At 41.2% G+C, this 20,792-nt stretch overlaps 1 protein-coding gene across 2 annotated transcripts; it reads right to left on the bottom strand.

Annotated features, from left to right (window-relative positions):
* Nucleotides 1–6,015: 6,015 nt before the first annotated feature.
* vangl2 (VANGL planar cell polarity protein 2) lies at nucleotides 6,016–19,496 on the bottom strand. Of its 2 annotated transcripts, none has more exons than XM_060875116.1 (8): nucleotides 19,475–19,496; nucleotides 16,866–17,121; nucleotides 15,408–15,525; nucleotides 13,349–13,956; nucleotides 11,752–11,885; nucleotides 9,659–9,794; nucleotides 9,264–9,507; nucleotides 6,016–8,577 (listed from the first exon to the last, which is right to left on the bottom strand). In XM_060875116.1, exons 2-8 carry the CDS (start codon nucleotides 16,934–16,936, stop codon nucleotides 8,317–8,319), a joined length of 1,572 nt encoding a protein of 523 aa, XP_060731099.1. In that variant the 5' UTR covers nucleotides 16,937–17,121; nucleotides 19,475–19,496; the 3' UTR covers nucleotides 6,016–8,316. The 2 variants fall into 2 exon arrangements, with proteins under 2 accessions (XP_060731099.1, XP_060731100.1); XM_060875117.1 differs by having other exon boundaries at nucleotides 13,706–13,956.
* Between the last annotated feature and the right edge of the window lie 1,296 nt (nucleotides 19,497–20,792).

Genomic DNA, 20,792 nt, shown 5'->3' with positions numbered 1-20,792 from the left:
TCCGCCAGATCGGGCTTATATGTGGCTTCGACCGGTTTTCCCCTTGTCCCCGTCCCCTTTCTCCTGGGACAGATCTCCCCGGATCTGGCGTTTCTTTCGGCGAAGTGGCGTAAACCCGGGTTTTCTGTGTCCATTACGTAAAGCGCCGCGCTCCCCTGCTGCTATCCCTCCACCAAAAATGGCATTGATAAATGCTCGATCCGTGGGAAATAAGACTTTCCTTTTGAATGACTTCTTTTCCTCTAACAATTTGGATTTTATGTTTATTACTGAATCCTGGACTAAGGCTGATGATTTAACACCCTTTTTTGATCTGGTTCCTGCCGACTGCACATTTTTTAACTCCCCCCGCCCCTCTGGACGAGGCGGTGGTCTTGTGACAATTTTAAAAAATTCTCATCGGACGCGATGTCGACTTGTCCCTATGGATGCCTACTCCAGCTTTGAAGCTCAGCTCCTTCACCTCGATTGGAATGGCCCTGTCTGTTTAGCTGTGATTTATCGTCCCCCTCGCTCAGATAAGGACTTCTTACAGCAACTCACAGACTTGATCAGCAATATTGTTATTAAATTTGATCGATTTCTGCTTGTGGGTGATTTTAATATTCATGTTTGCTGTCAGGGAAATTCTCTATCAAAGGAGTTTCTCAACCTCATCGATGCTTTTACAGTGGATAGATGATCCTACTCATATTTATGGACATACTTTGGACCTTGTCTTTTCTCATGGGTTTGATATTAATGACATTATTATTTCTGATTTTATGCTTTCGGACCATAAGCCCATTTTATTTTCTATGTCCCTACCCAGTCTTACTTCTGTTTCCACTAAAGCTCCAACTCTGTCCCACTTCTATTCTCCCCAGTTCAGTACTGATTTTAATCAGTACTTTATAGAGTCCTATGCTGATGTACATTTGGACTCACCGCTATCTGACTTGGATGCTGACCAATATCTCAGTCTATTAAACACTGTCTGGCTTGATGTGATAAATGTGACTGCTCTACTAAAGCATTTTAAGCCGAAACCTAAATCAGAACTGTGGCACACTGCTGAGACTCGGCTGCTAAATTTTTCGGATTTAATTTTATGTAATCACTCCAGACCAAAGGTGCTGTTTTCAGTAATAAATTCTGTTGTTAACCTAACTGTATGTACTTTGTCTGTAGCCTCTGACACTCTCTGTGAAAGCTTCTTGAGGTTTTTTAATGAAAAAATTGCAAACTTGAGATCTACAGTTAACTCACTTTCCGTTGAACAAATAACACCTTCACTGGCACCTGCCAGTAACCTGTTCCAACTACAGGGGGATCACACTCCTCAGCCTCCCCGGAAAAGTCTATGCCAGGGTACTGGAGAGGAGAGTTCGGCCAATAGTCGAACCTCGGATTCAGGAGGAACAATGCAGGTTTCGTCCCGGTCGTGGAACACTGGACCATCTCTATACCCTCGCCAGGTTGCTGGAGGGTTCATGGGAGTTTGCCCAACCAGTCCACATGTGCTTTGTGGATCTGGAGAAGGCATTCAACTGTGTCCCTCGTGGTGACCTGTGGGGGTGCTTTGGGAGTATGGGGTCCGGGGCCCTCTGCTAAGGGCTGCCCGGTCCCTATTTGACCGGAGCAGAAGTTTGGTTCGCATTGCCAGCAGTAAGTCAGACTTGTTCCCGGTGCATGTTGGACTCCGGCAGGGCTGCCCTTTGTCACCGGTCCTGTTCATTATCTATATGGACAGGATTTCTAGGCGCAGTCGGGGGCCGGAGGGAGTCCGGTTTGGGGACCACAGGATTTCGTCTTTGCTTTCTGCAGATGATGTTGTCCTGTTGGCTCCCTCAAATCAGGACCTTCACCGTGCACTGGGACGGTTTGCAGCCGAGTGTGAAGCGGCGGGGATGAGAATCAGCACCTCCAAGTCCGAGGCCATGGTTCTCAACCGGAAAAGGGCGGCCCCCTTCAGGTTGGTGGAGAGCTCCTGCCTCAAGTGGAGGAGCTTAAGTATCTTGGGGCCTTGTTCACGATTGAGGGAAGGATGGAGCGGGAGGTCGACAGGCGGATCGGTGTATCTTCTGCAGTGATGCATTCGATATACCGGTCTGTTGTGAAGAAAGAGCTGAGCCGCAAGGCGAAGCTCTCTATTTACCAGTCGATCTACGTTCCTAACCTCACCTATGGTCATGAGCTTTGGGTCATGACCGAAAGGACAAGATCCCGGATACAGGCGGCCGAAATGAGTTTCCTCCGCAGGGTGGCTGGGCGCTCCCTTAGAGATAGGATGAGGAGCTCGGTCACTCAGGGGGAGCTCAGAGTAGAGCCGCTGCTCCTCCACATCGAGAGGAGTCAGCTGAGGTGGCTCGGGCATCTGTTCCGGATGCCTCCTGGACGCCTCCCTGGGGAGGTGTTCCGGGCATGTCCAACCGGGAGGAGGCCCCGGGGAAGACCTAGGACACGCTGGAGGGACTATGTCTCTCGGCTGGCCTGGGAACGCCTCGGTATTCCCCCAGAAGAGCTGGAGGAAGTGTCTGGGGAGAGGGAAGTCTGGGCGTCCCTGCTTAGACTGCTGCCCCCGCGACCCGACCCCAGATAAGCGGTAGAAAATGGATGGATGGATGGATGGACGTTCCCTGTGATTTATTATTATTATTTTATTTTATTTTTTCTGATATGTAAATACCAGGTTACTAAGAAAAATACTTGATTCTGTACTCGGCTTTACTTGAAAAATACTTTAGTCCTGGATAATCATCTTTTTGTCAAAGCATTGTTAAAACCTTCTTGTATACAAGTTGACATTGGTTTTATAATAAAATAGTTTCATCATAAATCTGGAATTGTGTTATTTTTCCTGACTGAAGTGAAATAAGTTACTTATACTCAAAAAAAATAAGGTAACAATTTGCATGGACATATCTAAGTAGAATGGAATCAAAATAAAGAAGTTAGAATAGCTTAAATTATGTAATTTGACCACTTAATATCACCAAAACTCTGGAATTAAAATTAAGTTGTTTCAACTTAATTAAGCTCTTAGAGGTTAAGTCAAATCATGTTGGTTGTACTAAACAAATTGGGTTAGTCTAACTATAAAAGGTTCATGATATCTACTTAATAATGACTGAGTTGAAGCTACTTAAAAAGATGCATGCAAATTGTTACCTTATTTTTTTAAGTTGAGCCAGCATTTTATTTTTTAAAGTGATACTCCTCTGGATATGGCCTTCGCTGAAAGCACAAAGCTATACAAATACACAAACTGGTGGAAGAAGACAGGTTACCTGCTAGTTCAACTTGCCTCCTCTCTGTCCACAGCTTGACATAGTGCACACAAAAAAGCAACATAAAACCAAAAAATATCAAAGCAATAACATTCATATCATGTATTAAAATGTCTATCAATTTTCAGTTATAAAATAACTATCATGTTTTTTAACCAATAACAAATCTCTTTATAAAAACCTGAAAAAGTATTTCTTCTCCATAAAAGAACAAGATGGGATTATAAAGATTGATTTGTAGGTAAATACTATGTAAAGCACACTAGAGAGATTTTAATTACAGTAGTTGTAACAAGGCATTCCAGTTTTCTGTACACACAATATTGTTTGAACATACAGTATTTACAGTACATCATCGGCGCCGTTACTGTTTATTGTCTTTTGTGTAATATCTTGTATTTTTTGTTTGTCTTTTGTCCTGCACTGTTTGCACCAGGTCGCACAGATGCACTTTATGTGTCTTGGACTAACTCATTTAAGTCCTTAGCTCTGTCAAGTCAAGAGTAAAGAGTCAAGTCAAGAAGTTTTTATTGTCATTTCAACCATATATAGCTGTTGCAGTACACAGTGAAATGAGACAACGTTTCTCCAGGATCAAGGTGCTACATAAAACAAAGACAGGTCTAAGGACTTAGTAAGTAGTCCTAGCCACATAAAGTGCAACTGTGCCACCTGGTGCAAATAGTGCAGGACAAGACAGACAAGACAGTGCAGGACAAAAAAACAGTGCAAAAGACTGTCTTTGTTTTATGTAGCACCCTGGTCCTGGAGAAACGTTGTCTCATTTCACTGTGTACTGCAACAGCTATATGTGGTTGAAGTAACAATAAAAGCTTCTCGACTTGACTCTTGACTTGAACAAGGATATGATTTGCCACTGTTGAGGTCTATGGAATTTTAATGCTAATTAAGTCTTCTGCTTGTAATTTGTCCAAAGTTCATTTCTATTCATTATTAAAAGAAAATATTGATTAAACGTCACATGCATTATATTGAAATCTATTCTGATTTACATCAGCACCAGGTCCCATGTTTTTAATTTGTCCTACAAACACATTCACCATTCAAACAGATAACCTTCAGAGTGCCATTTACCCACTGACTCAAAATCCCACACAGAGGGGAAAACGTTTGTATATGTATAAATTTAGCCCATGTTTAATGGAATTCATTTGTGATGTGTGTAAAAATAAGGAAATGCATTCTGAGTTTTGACCTTTAAATGCTTTGTCATTCTCCAACACCATTTTCTAACCACATGTATCTGTGAAGTCTGCTTCTATATCATAAATGTACACTACATGGCAAAAAGTATGTGCACCTCCCATCTAATTCCTGTACAACTGCTTGAGCTACACCTTTGTTATACATAAAATCACACAGCCATGTAGACACCCTTATCCAGAGTGACTTACATTTTAACTCATTTATATACACCAGAGCAATCAAGGGTTACAGGCCTTGTTCAGGGGCCCAGCAGTAGCAGCTTGGTGAACAAACACAAGTCCAATTGTGGTCCAACACCTTAACCATTAGGCCACCACCTCCCCAGTGTTGAGTCATAAAGAACATTTACACATGAACTACTAAAAGACAGATCTCCTGAATGTCTCTCAACTTGTTTTTTCAAGGATTATTACAGCTAATTAAAAAAAAAAATACTGAATTGTAATCCATAATAAATAAATAAATAAAAATACAAAAAAGCTTCACACAATAACAAAAATTTAAATTTCTTTACACAATATTTTTCAGCTTTCTTTCTTTGGATATAAACCATTAGAGTTTGCAATTATTTGTAATACTAATTAGAAAATGCTCTTTGCATAGTTTGCTCTACAAACAGATTCTAAATTTATCAGCCACTTCCTACACATATACACTCAGCCGCAGAGAGGAGCAAATATCCATTAAACTTAGCAAAAAGTTTGGTATTTGTCTGAACTTAGATGCTCATGTTAGCACTGAATAAATTGGAGGAAACAAAAAAAGGGTTGAAACCGTTTTCAGTGACATGAAACTGGTCTGCTTCCGGTTAACTGGTGTGTGTGGGTTTAAGTAAAAAGTCACCAGGGGGAGGGTTACACAGTAAGACAACACCATCTAAGGGAGTTTTAAAATGACACAGTCACCTCAGGCTTGCTCATATTAGATGTGTCCAAGATGGCAGCGCAGCAGTTGTCCTGCACTGTCTTGTCTGTCTTGTTTGCACCAGGTTGCAAGTTATGTATCTAGGACTAACTTATTAACTCTTTAGCTCTGTCTTTGTTTTATGTAGCACCTTGATCCTGGAGAAACGTTGTCTCATTTCACTGTGTACTGCAACAGCTATATATGGTTGAAATGACTTGACTCATCAGGGATATGTTCATTGTTAAAAGCGCTATACAGATAAAATTGCACTGATAATCAAAAGTACACTACAGTATGTGCCCAAAGGTAGCCATTGATTTGTTTACAGCTACTTGAGCTACACCGTTGTTAACAGGTACAACAAAATAAACATAAAACAGCACAACAAAATGGTACTACTGAAGAGCTCACAGTGACTTTATCCATGTTGAATCATAGCAAGAGAAACCACCAGTTTATACACCACATCCCCTGCTAGAGCCCCAACTGACTTTCACAACAGGAAAAAAAACTACGAAGAGACACATTCAGAAATCTCCTTCTTTTGATGGATACTCACAGCTAATTTTGGGTCCATTTATTAAAAAAAAAAAAAAAAAGAATGAATACTGTATTGTAATCCAAGTTGAAATCATTTATTAAAAAGCCTGTAACTTTTTTTTAGTTCTAAAAATTATCAAAATAATAATAATACAAAAAAGCTTCACACAATAACAAATCTACAAATCTCTTTACAACACTATTTTTCAGCTTTTTCTTTTTTTTTTTTGGAAAATAAAAACAAAGTTAAAGGCTTAGCTTCACTTTAAAAGAACATGATGAAGTACAAAATGTTACAAAACTTCATTAGCTATGTGCATGCATTAGGCCTAAAGAACAACTCGGAGGTTCATTTAAAAACAACCTACATGTAGTAAAACTTTCAGTCTCCTGTAGCGTTCATGACTTTTTGTTCGATTTAGAATAATAAAAAAATAATAATACAAATAAAATAAAAAAAGAGGAGAGAAGTTTGATTTATCTACAAAAAAAAAGGGAGAAAAGTTTACAGCTGCCAAAAAATGTATTATAATAAAAAACAGGAGAGAGTAGCATGTGCTGAAGGCCGAGGGAATCGCTACACAAGACTCAAAGGGCTCGGTTTGAATCGTAAGGCAAAAGATGGGAGAACTTTGTGCCAAACCACAATGTGTTACAGAAGGCGTGCACTCTCACATTCTACACTACATGAAGTATAGTTCCTGTCTGATTCTTATGACGAGCTGTAGTTGTTCCCCCATACAGATGATCACAATGTCGTGACATTGGAAATCACACAAAATTTCCTTCCTTATTCTCAAATCATTACCATACTGGTTCATGAAGCAAGGTGTTTTTTTTTTTTTTTATCTCAGAATGTAAACAAATTAACATTTAAAGGCCTCTTGATCATTTATAGAACACAGAAATAAAAAACAAACAAACAAACAGTTCACCTTAAAACAAAAAATCAACAATGAGTGAATGCTAACACAGTCCTGTTAGCATGCTCTCGCTTGCATAATGCTAACACAGTGGCAGTGCTAACATACCGGAGGTGAACCATTAGACACATTCACGAGAAGGAGAAAGCTTTTCACAAGCTCTAGTGTTGCAGGTTCCTATTTACACACACATACACACTACAGAAATATGTTTCCAGCTCAGAAAAGTAAACAGGTAGTAAACACAATGATTGGAAAGATGACTGTATGATGTAGTAAAGCACAGTGCAGAGTTTTAATTACAGTAGTGTAACAAGGCTATAACGTGAGGTTTACGAAGCAGCAATTGACTGATGCTAATGATGTTTAGTGTTTCCTGAAATACCCCCCTTTTTTTTTTAAACTGCAGGAGGAAGTGTTCATCATCCGAAGCTTTGGTTCATCTTATTTTTCCACTCAGTGTTTATTACACTGCTGATATGAGCAACCTGCAGCAAGAAAGTGAAACCTACTTAAATGCTAGTTGATTCAGTTCTGCCTTAAATGACTCAACTCTAAAACGGCGCACTTTATAACCTACAGTGTTTAGTCTAGCTGAATAAAATCCTGGTACATTCTCCTCCTCACTGTGATTCTTTAAGCGCACGCTGACGTGCTGGTCTGAGACTTTCGGTTCACTCTCAGAATAACTAGTATGGCTGCAGTTGGGAGGGGATTTGACTCTAAAAAAAGACTAGATGAAGTGATTCAAATGTCAGGATTTAGTGTCTAGAATTGTGGAGTTTAACTGGTCCAAAGCACAGAGCTCTAGTCTTAGACATGTGTGGTGTGTTCTGGATATTTGGACCAGAGAGAAAAGAGAGGAAAACTGTATACAATGTGCAAAACCTTTTAAAATGAAAGATTAGTACAATGATTAATTTGTGTGTTTAATACCAAGTCTATGTTCTCTGTGCTCAGGTGGTCGTTGTGATTTTCTTTATTTCTGCTAAACAAACAAAAAGGTTTTATTGTGTTCTAAAGACACAAACCAATCTGCTTTACGGTTGGTTTAATTATGTACAGTGAAAAAACTAAACCAAACAGCCTGACTTGTGATTATCAAGAATAACTGACGGTTGCACTTTTGGTGAAGTGAGATCTCGGCGTTGCACAAAAACCTCTTTACTATGCAACACCTCCTAAAAGGACTTAGCTCTGCACGTTGACCGTGTGATGGTCGTAGAGGCGTAAATGCCAACAGTCTTTCAGTTTGAAATGCACAAGAACTGTTCAGTCCAAACCATTAATGAATATATTAAAACAAAAAACAAAAACAGACGAATAAAAAAAAAAAGGCTCAGTTATATAAAAATAGGTAAAAAGAAGTGGTTCTTTCTTTCTTTCTCGGAATCATCGGAGCCTTCTTCCTCTTTCCTATGAGGTGTTCTCTGTACCTCTTCTCTGTACCTCTACACTGACGTCTCAGACTGCAGCCTCATAACAAACTTATGGCTCTTGGGGTCGATGAACTCTTCCCCGAGAGTAAGGAATGGAAGCGCCGTCACAGTGACAACGAGGGAGAAGTCGAGACGACGGAGCGAGAACACGAGGCCTTGACGCAGCGCTGAGGTCACGGGTTCTTCACTGACAAGTGTCCACTGTCGCCCCCTGCCATTCTCCCGCTGGTACTGCATGGTAGGGCCGGTTGACAGGTAACGCTCCAAAAAGGCCTGAAGCACAGGAAGAAGGTTCAGCTATCACAATCTTCCAATGAGCATAAAGAATAAATACTGACAGTATTACAGCACTCTGTCTCTCTAATCTGGGCACATTGACCTAATAGTTGACAACATGACCTTGGAGACTTAGGGCCTTTTTACACCCGGTCACTTCATGTGTTTTCTCTGATCCGATAGCTATCTGATTTGTTAAAACTGTTCCATTTACATTACGCCACATAAATGCGTCTCGGCGAATCGTATATCAATCCGATCTTTCTACTCCAGCCCAAAATGCAAATATATTTGACCTCATTTCCGGGGTAATTTAAATGGAACACGCTTTGGGGTTTAGACCTGGTCTTTTTATGATCGGATAGCTATCCGATCACAGAAAACGCATGAAGTGACCAGGTGTAAAAAGCCCCTTAGATCATAATGTTGAATTACATGATGAACACAGCTACTGACATACTGATCTGTTTGCCACCAAATTTATGGAGGAGATGCAAATATATAGCTGGCTAGTTTTAAACCTAGAATTAAAAATCATTTCTTTATATTTATTAGAGTCAGAACCGATCAAATACCCAGGACTGGTATGAGGACTATTCAGTCATGTTAGCTGCTCAATCGGACCTTGTTTCTTCTGCTTTTTTAGTGTCATGTCGTGATAAAGTGTGATGATTTCGACTCACTTTGGGTGTCATGTTGTGTGTGATGCAGAACTGAAGGTGTGAGATGATGCTCTCCATGCTGTGGTACGGCTGCTGACGTGTGGTGCGGAGGTACTTCTGCATGGCGCGTGCCATCGGTGCAAAGATGGCCTGGGCAGCTTCACGGGGGTCCATCACCTCGCGCGGGTGCTTGGGGGTAACAGCCGCCTCGTCCTCCTGGAGTCGCCTGATGTGTGTAAATGCTTCCTCTACGGCCACCACCAGCCTAACAGAGACAAACACAAAGAGCGTAAAATACTCTGATCCAGGGCTGATTAAAGGTTTTTACTCAAAAGTCATTGATTGAAGTGTTATGAGGCGACCAGTTGTAGTCAAGTATTGGGCGGTGTGGGTGTAGGGGGACGGCGGACCCTCACCTGGCCTTGCGTTTACGGATGCGGCGCTCCATCTCGGCCTCCTCGTAGTAATACTCATTATGGGAATTGTCTCGTCTGCGTGCGGCCGCTGCAATCATCGCTCGCGATTGGCCGGTAGAGTTGTTGGTGCTGTTTTCTGAACACACACAACCACACAGGAACCACACATGAACACACACACACAAGCACGAACACACACAACCACACAGGAACATGAACACACACGAACATGAACACACACACAGTTAACATTGTGTCACTGAACCGAGTGACAGAGCTGCACACACAATGAACACTCCAAGTAAATTATTCCTAAATAACACCATTAATATGCTATATACACAATTAATATGCCGATATCACCATGTCCTGTTCTTTCTGTATTGCTTATTCAGTATATATAACACAAACTACACATTCTGCTCTTGTGGTTAAAAAGCTGTATCAGATCAGCTTAGTATAACGGAAGCCAAACAAGTCCTGAAATAGCTGTTTCAAACCACATACACATCGTCTCAGGAATCATGGTATCTTTCTGATAAAGTATAAAATGAAGTGCGACTTTATTTCTTCTTTTAATAAACCATGAGGTACTGGGAATTTTCATGATTATTATAGTCATGTTTAATGATCAACGTTGTACCACTTCTGCAAAATGACCCTGGGAAATAACCTTATAAACATATATCCTGTTCTAACTAAACCCATTACAAGACCAAACTTCTTTTTTCTTTTGTAATTAGAGGTTTCAACCCCTTTTCCTTCTGAGGAAACCCTTTGACTTTTCTACCCACTCAAAATTAAATGGAAGAGTGTAAATAACACAGAATGATCAAATAAAGCTTGTAATAAGGGATGAAGTAAGAGACACAACCAGAGAGAGGTGGACGCAGCCTATGTACATGCTGTGCTAGTGACCTACTAGTGAACGCACGCAAAACCAGCACAGTCACAAGCGCTTACAATAACGGGGAAAGCGGTCGCTATGTAATAGAATAAGATGTGCATGGAAACCAGTGTGACGAGAACGGAGTACGCTCAAAACTACATCTCCGACATTACCACAGTCGACAAAACTATTCTAGAAATAATAGTATTAGGCCATCCTTAAAAATATTTTGGTTTGCAGTAACAGTAAAAAAATTAAAACAAAATAAAATAAAAATAAAAAATGGTTGGTAGGTAGGTCTATATATTTTTTTTTTCAAGTTTCAATGTAAAAAACAAAGTACAATTTTGGTGATGGTGATTACGCAGGTATGACTTTAAACAAATTAGCATATCGTGACGTCACTGACTGGGTCTTCAACCCGTGCCTTCGGGCGCATCATTGCAAACCTTATTTTGATGCTGGTCACAGTTTTTCCAGAACTTCGTGCCAAGTTAAAGCGGTGTCGAGCTGTTTTAATGAATTTTTTAGATGTATTATGGTGCCCGAACCCGTATGACTGAACGGTGACCGCGAACATTTTGTTTACTGCAGCCATCATTACCAAGCACGAACCTTTCTGACTCTGACAGTGAATGAGACTATGAGACGAAGCGAACGCACAGGCCATAGTGTGACATCCGTTAACTGATAGTGTAAACATAGATGAGGTCACGGGTTTTTATTTAAAAGAAAGAACGTAGCCTTCGTTTGTATGTAGGCCTAGTCAATTTATATATTTACAATACTTACTAAAATATAATTATTATTATTTTATTGCTTTTGTATTAATTGTTTGAAGAGTAAAAAAAAAAAAAAGGTCGGTCTTAACGCAAATTTTTCAACCGGCAAGTCGGTCGGACTTAAAGCAAAAAAAAATAAAAATTTGAGTCGGTCCTAAATTGACAGGGTCGATCGGGTTACGACAAACAAGAGTATTTTTAAGGATTGTGCAACACTCAAGTAAACAGAAATTTGAGCAACTTAAAGTGTCTACTCTTTCTCCTGAGCTTTACCTCATTATGTCCTGACTGACTGACGTGAGGTCAAGAGGAAAACCTCCTGTTAAATTCCCTGTAATAATGTTCTTAAAGAGCAGCTCGTATGCATGATTATATTTCTGTTTATTTAAGCGATAGGTGATACGATCTGCTGAGTGGTTTACCTTCAAGGGAGTACACCTTGAAGCCGGACATCTTTTTGGAGAGGATGGACTTGGGCAGGTTTAAGAGAGCTGGATTATAGACGGGGAAGTCGCTGTAGTACTGGTCCAACACCCACACTGCAGCTCGCTGGATGCTGGAACACACAAAATAAAGTAAAAAAAAATAAAAAAGCAATAAAATAATGTCATCATCATCATCAGATTCATCACTGTCTTACTATTAATTTACAAGTTTATAATAAAACCACACAAGTAAGGAGACTTTACAGTAGTGTTGTTATATACTCCCTCCAGTGGTCAAAAACGGCATGGCAACCCTAATTTTTACTCTAATAATTTTTTAGAGATTGGGATGTAGTCTGTTATCTGTACTTCAATGACAATGTAACACTGAGGTGGATGTACACAAAACTGTTGGTGTGTAGAGTTATAGGAGTGAACATATGGAATTCACACCAAACAGAAAGAAGATTGTATAAAACAAGCAATACGAGTGTTTGTTTAGCTATACGAGTAACTACAGTGTTTAATACAGCTGTACATAAAAAAACATGATGGAAGAAGAGTGCTGTTCCTCACAGTGCCAACTATATATATATATATATATATATATATATATATATATATATATATATATATATAGTTGGCACTGTGATGAACTGTATGTATATATATATATATATATATAGTTGGGATATATATTTGGGAGTATATCTCCAGGATTTCAGACACCGGTGTTGACATTCTACGGCATATGACACACTGGATTTAACTCCAAGACTCCAGAGACCCCAACTTCAACAGACAGACAGACAGGACAGGGGCGCAGACAGACAGGACAGGGGCGCAGACAGACAGGACAGGGGCGCAGACAGACAGGACAGGGGCGCAGACAGAAAGGACAGGGGCGCAGACAGAAAGGACAGGGGCGCAGACAGAAAGGACAGGGGCGCAGACAGAAAGGACAGGGGCGCAGACAGAAAGGACAGGGGCGCAGACAGAAAGGACAGGGGCGCAGACAGAAAGGACAGGGGCGCAGACAGAAAGGACAGGGGCGCAGACAGAAAGGACAGGGGCGCAGACAGAAAGGACAGGGGCGCAGACAGAAAGGACAGGGGCGCAGACAGAAAGGACAGGGGCGCAGACAGACAGGACAGGGGCGCAGACAGACAGGACAGGGGCGCAGACAGACAGGACAGGGGCGCAGACAGACAGGACAGGGGCGCAGACAGACAGGACAGGGGCGCAGACAGAAAGGACAGGGGCGCAGACAGACAGGACAGGGGCGCAGACAGACAGGACAGGGGCGCAGACAGACAGGACAGGGGCGCAGACAGAAAGGACAGGGGCGCAGACAGAAAGGACAGGGGCGCAGACAGAAAGGACAGGGGCGCAGACAGAAAGGACAGGGGCGCAGACAGAAAGGACAGGGGCGCAGACAGAAAGGACAGGGGCGCAGACAGAAAGGACAGGGGCGCAGACAGAAAGGACAGGGGCGCAGACAGAAAGGACAGGGGCGCAGACAGAAAGGACAGGGGCGCAGACAGAAAGGACAGGGGCGCAGACAGAAAGGACAGGGAGAAAGACAGACACGTACCTAAGATGGCCAATGTTGTAAAAGCGGCTGGCTCCATCAGTAGTGCGCACCACCTTGAGACAGAAGGCGGGCCGCAGGTGTCGCACCTCGAGCAGCACCAGTGCCAAGTACTGAATGAAGAGCAGCGCGTCCACCAGAGAGACCGCGTATCCCACAATGCCGCGGTAATCCCGCTCCTGAGGCTCCAGCACACGCACACCATAAAACAGCCAGTAGGAAGCCACAAAGAGGAAGACAAGTGCCAGCAGCAGGCAGCGGAAGACAAAGAATCGGGGCAGGGTGGCGCGCGGCGCCCTCAGGAACAAAGCCCACGTCGAGATGGCCAGCACCAGCAGCTTGAAGGCGAGAGACACGTACAGGCCTTCACACGGCGTGCCACACGGCTCCAGTGAGTCCCGCCACAGCGCCTGAGGCAGCAGCAGGAAGGCGAGAGGTGTGAGCAGAGCGAAAAGACCCAGCACTCCGCTCAGAATCGGCCCCGCAAAACGCTTGCATTGAAGAGGAGACGAGTCCTCAAGCTCTTTAGATGCTCGTGTCAAGTCCTCATTGGACACGCTGTGCTCAGATGTTCCAGTCACCACTGTAGTGGTCTCACCCCAGTTATCATCCTGCAAGATAGAGAGAGAGAGAGACAGAGACAAGAGAGAGAGACAGACAGGAGGAGAGAGAGACAAGAGAGAGAAAAAAGAGAGAGAGAGAGAGAGAGAGAGAGAGAGAGAGAGAGAGAGACAGGAGGACAGCGAGACAAGAGAGAGAAACAAGAGAGAGAGAGAGAAACAAGAGAGAGAGAGAGAAGGAAGGGGAAAAATTAAATCATCTCAAAAGAAGAAAAACTTACATATTTATTAAACATTTCTGGTCTCAGTGTAAGGAGATTTATTAGCCTGCTTTAAAAAATGGCCAAATCCGAGAGGCGTGTACGTAACAGGATTCCTACAGGAAACAAAGCACAGCCCACCCTTTTGTTTCCTTTAACTGGGTTCAGGTTCACGGTGATGAACTTGACATGAAGCAAAATAAACTGCTCTCAGTCTAAAGGTCCTCGTCTCATGTTCCCATATCTGTTCTCACACACCATCGCTGCCGGTCTTGTGCCGAGAGAAGCAGAGTTTGGTCGAATAATCAGTCTGTTATACTGCATTTATTATTTGCTTTAAATCTCAATCACACTCTTGGTGGCAACACAAAAAACACTTGTACTAGACAATGACGATAAGAAGCTTATTTATACATCATTTCATCTCTTTTTGTGATTTCTGTGTGCACTTGCCAACTTTCTGCATTTCTTCTTTTCAATGTATTTCTGAGAAATGAATAAAAACTAACAATAAAAACTCTCAACATACAACATTTCAAGTGTCGCGTTCACGCTGATTCGCTCACAAAGCGACAGGATTCACGTTTGAAATGATCTGTTTGCTGAGTCTTATTTCCACTGTGGTTTACAATATTATACATAGGCAACATCAGTGACATGAAACTGCGAAATATTGCGAGTTATTTAGCAATAGGAAAGAAGCTTATTGACCTAAATTAGATGTGTAGTTGTGACGGATACTTTTTAGTCATTTTTAGTCAAATCTTAGCTGAGAGGCTTGTAGAATTAAAAATAAATAAACAAACAAAAAGTAAAATGAATTGAATACATAAAAAAAATAAATAGATAACGTGTCAACCATCTTTTTGTTATCATCTAAATCTATAAAATAAAAAATAATAAAAAAAATAAACAATAAATAAATAAAATAAATCACAGAACTGAATGATTTTCACATTGTTAATGAGCTGCGTTTCACCAGGAATCGCACCGACGCCACGTCACGTACGATTGACGTGTTTCTTCCTCAAGAACCTCAAAGAGCGAAGAACACGCACCATGAAAACCGTAAACGATGCAGCTGGAAAGGAATCTGTAAGCGTTTTAAAGTCGAGTCTCATCCTCAGTAATATAGACAGGTCTATGTTAGAGGGCCACAGATTATTAAGCTACGACCAGGTTGTATGTTTGCGGTTGTGTAGTTTTCACATCAGTACAGAGAGAAGTGTAAAGCGCACTCACTCTGTCATCTCCACGAGTGGACTCGGTGTCCAGCAGCGGCTCTCCGGGAGCCTGGATAGTGACCGATTTGTCCCCTCTGCTGTCTCTGCTCTTAGAGCGGTGTCTGTCTCTCCGATCCCTGTGACATCAAAAAACAGGGGAAAAAAAAGGAAAAAAAAAAACACAAAAAACTTAAAACGTGTCATTGTGTCACTGTGCGAGTGGGAAATAAATAAATAAATAAATAAATAAATAAATATCCAGATTTCAATTCAAATCTATTTTTATTTGTGTAACACTTAATAGATATTTTCATTCAAATGATACATATAAATAGAAACTTCTCCTTTTGGAAATGCACAGGAAAAAAAAAAACATCAAATGATAAATTATGCAAGCGACTAATTCCTGTTTTTGCTCCTGAGCTGAAGCACCGAGCTGCACGATGCATCGCGGGTTTCATTTGGAAGTCATTTTGCATAAGTGTCAGATGAAGGAGAAAACGTGAGGGTGTGTGTACATGAATAAATGATCAGTTTAGTCATAAAAGCTGTGGTGTTCTTGGTTTCTGGCTCACTTCTGACTTTACGTGGTGTCTCGCACACTAACCCGATCCTCAATCCCACACTAGTGACAGATCTTTAAAACACCAGTGAAACGTACTGTTTCGAGCTGGAGAAGTGGTTTAGACTATAAACAAGAAAGCGGAATCGGTTTTACGTCATGTTTCCGCCACAGAGAAAATAAATACGGAAACCTTCGGCCTCTTCATGAAAGACGGCGACTGTATTAAAAATCTGTGATTTTTTAAATCCGCACGGCCGTTGGTTTGGTTTTTTTTGTTTGTTTGTTTTGCAGGATGCCCTCCTGAACCCCCTGCACTGCCCTGTAAAAGTCCTTCATGCATTTTACATCAAGTGAAGTCCAGCACCTCGGCATCAAACAGAAATCATGACCTTTAGGTGTCGTGTGCTTCAGTTCGTGTTCAAATTAACAACACGACACGTACCGAAGTCTTCATCAAACACCCGAGTCATAAAACATTATCAATTAAAGCTATTTATTTAAAAATAAATAAATAAATACATAAACTACGGTGGTGGGAAAGGAAAGAAAGTAGAACTCCTAAGAGTTTAGTGCAGGTGCGTGTAATATACGAGGTTTATAAACTTAGTGTGATTTTTTGCGGTTTGTTTGTGACTCATTTCTTAAGAGTATGGAGTAATTTCTAAAATGATATTGTTCAAATTGTCCGTTTTGTTTATACTGGATTGTGTTATTATTATTAGATTTGTTATAAATATCAAATCTACTGTACTTGAATAAACAGACTTTACTACAGACTTTACTACAAGCCTTATAACATTATGATCTGCTCCTGAGACTTAGAGTGTTTTCCAAGATAATCTTCTTTGCTACAAACAGGAAGAATGTTAGTGCTCGAGGTGTGTGTGTGTGTGTGTGTGTGTGTGTACAAACCTGTGCTTTCTAGAGCTACGGGAATGTGACGACTTGTAGGAATAGCCCGAGTACTGCGACTCGTTGTCCATGTCTGGGGCCGGTAGGCGGGGTTTGTGGACCCCAGCTCCGCCCCTGTGACGCTCTGTTGCCCCGGCCAGCTGGGTTTTACGCTCAGAGATGGATTTGGACGAGAGAGCAAGCGGCAGCTTCAGCAGCTCAACCTTACTCCTGAGAGAATCTATTTTGGAGGCTGGAGAGATGAGGGAGGACTGATCTGTGAAGGGAAAAACACAAGTGCAATTTAGCTTAGATTCACAAAAACACAATATGTATAAACAGGCCCAAGTCAGTAAAGAAAATCAAATAAAGCACGTTGAATAAATTCAGTCACACAGAACACAGTCGAGATGTCTGGTCGGGATAATTGGCTTAAAATGTGGAAGCATGGAAAGTCTTCAACCTGCCCAAACATGTAAACATGACAGCTCCTTATAGCTTCCTGCCTTCAGGGCTGTCGCACAGTACAAACATCTCGCTCCAGACGCTTATATAAGTCTACACTCGCCAGGTAACAAAACACATTCTATTGGAGATTCCTCACTTAATCCATCTAACGATTTACAGGAAGCATCTCAAGTCCCTGCTTTTCTGGATCATCTCCTCTTACAGCTCTCCTGCTTCATCTTCATGCATGGCTTCAAGTCACTTAGTTTACCTTCACTTATGGTATCCCAGAGCTCTCGAGTCTGCACTTAAGGTATGTTCAGATGTGTTACCTGGTCAACTGTATGTTTCTAAACACATACTGTAACCGTATAAAGTAACGTAGTGAATAAATACTTATAGTAGTCTAAAACGATTTGTAAATCTTACAACTACTTTTACAAAATCACTGCTTGCTCTGCAAAAACTAATAGCCTCCAGACTCGGCTTATGTCACAGTAACCTGCCAGACAAGAACATATCAACAAAAATATTCCTCAATGAATTTTAGAGACGGATTAATATTTTCGGTATCGAGGACTTGCATGTAATTTAGAACAAAGTAATTATATAACTGACTGCACACATTCATCACCTTAGATACTAGGACAGATTTAGATATCTTCTATATGAAACGCCATAAAGCTTGTGACATGTAGAACGGTGTTGAAGCGAGATAATTAATGCACCGAGTTATTTTATTACTTTAGCTACTTTGGCGTGTGGGTTGCAAATAAACGTACGATTTGGTCGCTGGGGCTCTGTATGTTGTTGCAAGCCTTCACCCCAATATCACTGTAGACATCCATAATGCCACTGGAGCCCAATATTAAAAAGTAATAACACGGCTACACTCCGGACGGATAGTAGCACGTTTTGGTTTGTACCGGACTTCATCAAATATCGAACAGATTTAATAACGTTGCAAAAACCAGAGCGGGTAAAAAAGCTCAGATACTTTGTTGTTACAACTGCGTGGAATTGCTCTGGAGAGCTGAGGGGTTGCGACCGAAACAAAGAAAAAGACCCCAGAAGGAAACAATTTCATCAACTCGCAGCACATTGTGAAACTCTAACAGCAACACAATAGTGTGAACAACAACAAACTTATCCAGGCATTCACAAAGCCTACAAATCAGGTTTATGACTTCAGTGCTGCATTCACATACGAATACATCCAGACATTACCTGCCCGAGCAAAGACTTAAAAAAAAAAATAAAAAAAAATAAAAAAAAAAATAAAAAAAAGCTTAAAAAGGTATAATATTACTCACTTTAAAGACAACAACTAACATCTGAGCCAAGAAGAGCAAAATTCAGAAAGTCTGTTGGTTTCCAATCCACGCTTTCATAGCAAGGTCTCATCATTCTCTCTCTCTCACACACACACACACATTCCCCAGGCATCGGCTGTGGTATCTGGGGTTACCGAGCTTGGCTGTTACCATGGGAATGAATAAGGGGGTACAGGAGCTGGGAATGGCATGGAGGCAATGGTTCTTTGGTCATGTGACCTTTGACCACACAGGCCTTCTGCATTCAGGAGACAGAAATGTCACAGTGATCCATTTGTGTATGTGGTCGAGGGTATGTGAGACAGCAGTAAATAACCTAAAAACACTTGAAGAAACAGACTTGAAGGTCATAAGGATTCCTGATCAGATCACCTAATTGAAGAACTGCTCTTTTCATTACTGTCTCTCTTTTCTCTTTGAACCTAATAGGTTTCATGTGAGAAAGACAAGGTTTCCTGTCAAGAAAATCTTGTTTTTTTTCCTCTCATCCTCATGCACGCACAGATTTCTGTAGACAGACGCACACAAACGTCAGGAATTGTTTGCAAAGCTGATCAGACAAATCAGGGACACCATTTGTCGAGGGCAGATTCTCAACACGTGCCGCCCATCAATCTAAAGTGTCGCGTTATACCAAGTAACAGCGTTTTAAAAAAGATTTTAAAAACACAGAATAAAAGTAAACAACCCTGTATCCTCTTCAGGGCATTATATATAGTTTAGACATTATGTATAGTTATCTTAAATGATACAAAATCTGCCTCTAAGATTTATAAATAAAAATTTGGGTGTGTCTTAAATCGCATTATCGATACGACGTCAATATCAGATCCTTACGCATCGCCGTACCTTGAAAGAAACTGATAAAGTCTTGTGTGTTTAGCAATGTAACCATTTGCATTCACAGCTTTGACGTGTTGGATGTGAATGAACTCTAGACATTTCAGGAGAGAATCGACCTGCAAACAGATCAGACAGTATCGGACCTGTGAACCCTTTCCATCTGCCTGAGCAAGAGCTACGCTCATAATCACACATGAGTAATAATGTCAGAACCGTACCGTCTCATCATACTATGTAGAGATGTAGTGTGGGGTTCAGGACACCTCCAATGGCTTCTTATGGCCCAGTGCTGCATTCACACTCAATTCAGGTGGTGTATTATTACACAAATGCAAAAAAACGACACACGAAATGATGATATATGGGGAGGAAAAGGCAAAGGAATTATGTGAGGTGTGGTGGGGTTGATTTATAATCCAAACTGTCCCTCACAGGTGCTTATTATGGTGGAGATATTGAGTTACTCTTTATTCCAAGCCTGACCTGGGCCATTATTTCAAAACACAACAGTGATATGTGATAAGTGATGTATGGACCTACTTATATTTAAGATATACGACCAGGCAAAAGGTGAAATATTGAAGTGGTGTGTAATAACATTCACGATTAGTGCTGAGCAAAGGAAGGCCTAAAAGCCTCGGGGTGTGAGTGGTGGTGATAGCGGGGGGAGGGTCACAGGACGCCCCGATACCTACTCAAGGAGAGCCCGAGGTTTTGAGGCCTGCGCGAAAATAATGATAATAAAGAACTAAATAAATATCTGCGCATTTTAACTCATCTATCTGCACTGTACCGAGCTTTGTAAAGAAAACGACAGCTATTCCGTGTGTTTGTTTGTGGATATTTTTCAATAAAATATAATGAAACAGAGACCACCCACATTGTAACAACGGAACTCGACGCGACTTTAGTTTACTTTACTTTACTTTAGTTAGATATAAAACTTAACGAGATGGATTCAGTGTGTGGAGATGAACCGTGTGCACACGCGGATGACATTAAAACAGTTATCGGTTTAAAACATTTAACGCAAAAACAATGCAAACACAACGGTGTGTTGATTAAACTAAAGTAGTTTTTCACGCAAAACTGTTCACGCACCGGGACAAAGACGCGGCGGTGACGCGGGTCACTGATGTGCAAAATAACATCAAATAAAGTCTATTTGCATCCAGTTCTTTTTTTTTTTTTCGTGTCCATCAGTGTTTACACAACAACCTCTGATAAATAATATACATTACTGCAAAGCTCTACGTGCGGATTTCGTGCAGAAAGGAAGAAAGAAAGAAAAAGAAACAAAGCGCCGACTATAAACAAACAAATA

The sequence above is a fragment of the Tachysurus vachellii genome, chromosome 7 (genome assembly GCF_030014155.1).
Source record: "Tachysurus vachellii isolate PV-2020 chromosome 7, HZAU_Pvac_v1, whole genome shotgun sequence".
NCBI lineage: Eukaryota > Metazoa > Chordata > Actinopteri > Siluriformes > Bagridae > Tachysurus > Tachysurus vachellii.
This window is presented reverse-complemented; position numbering and strand designations above follow the sequence as displayed.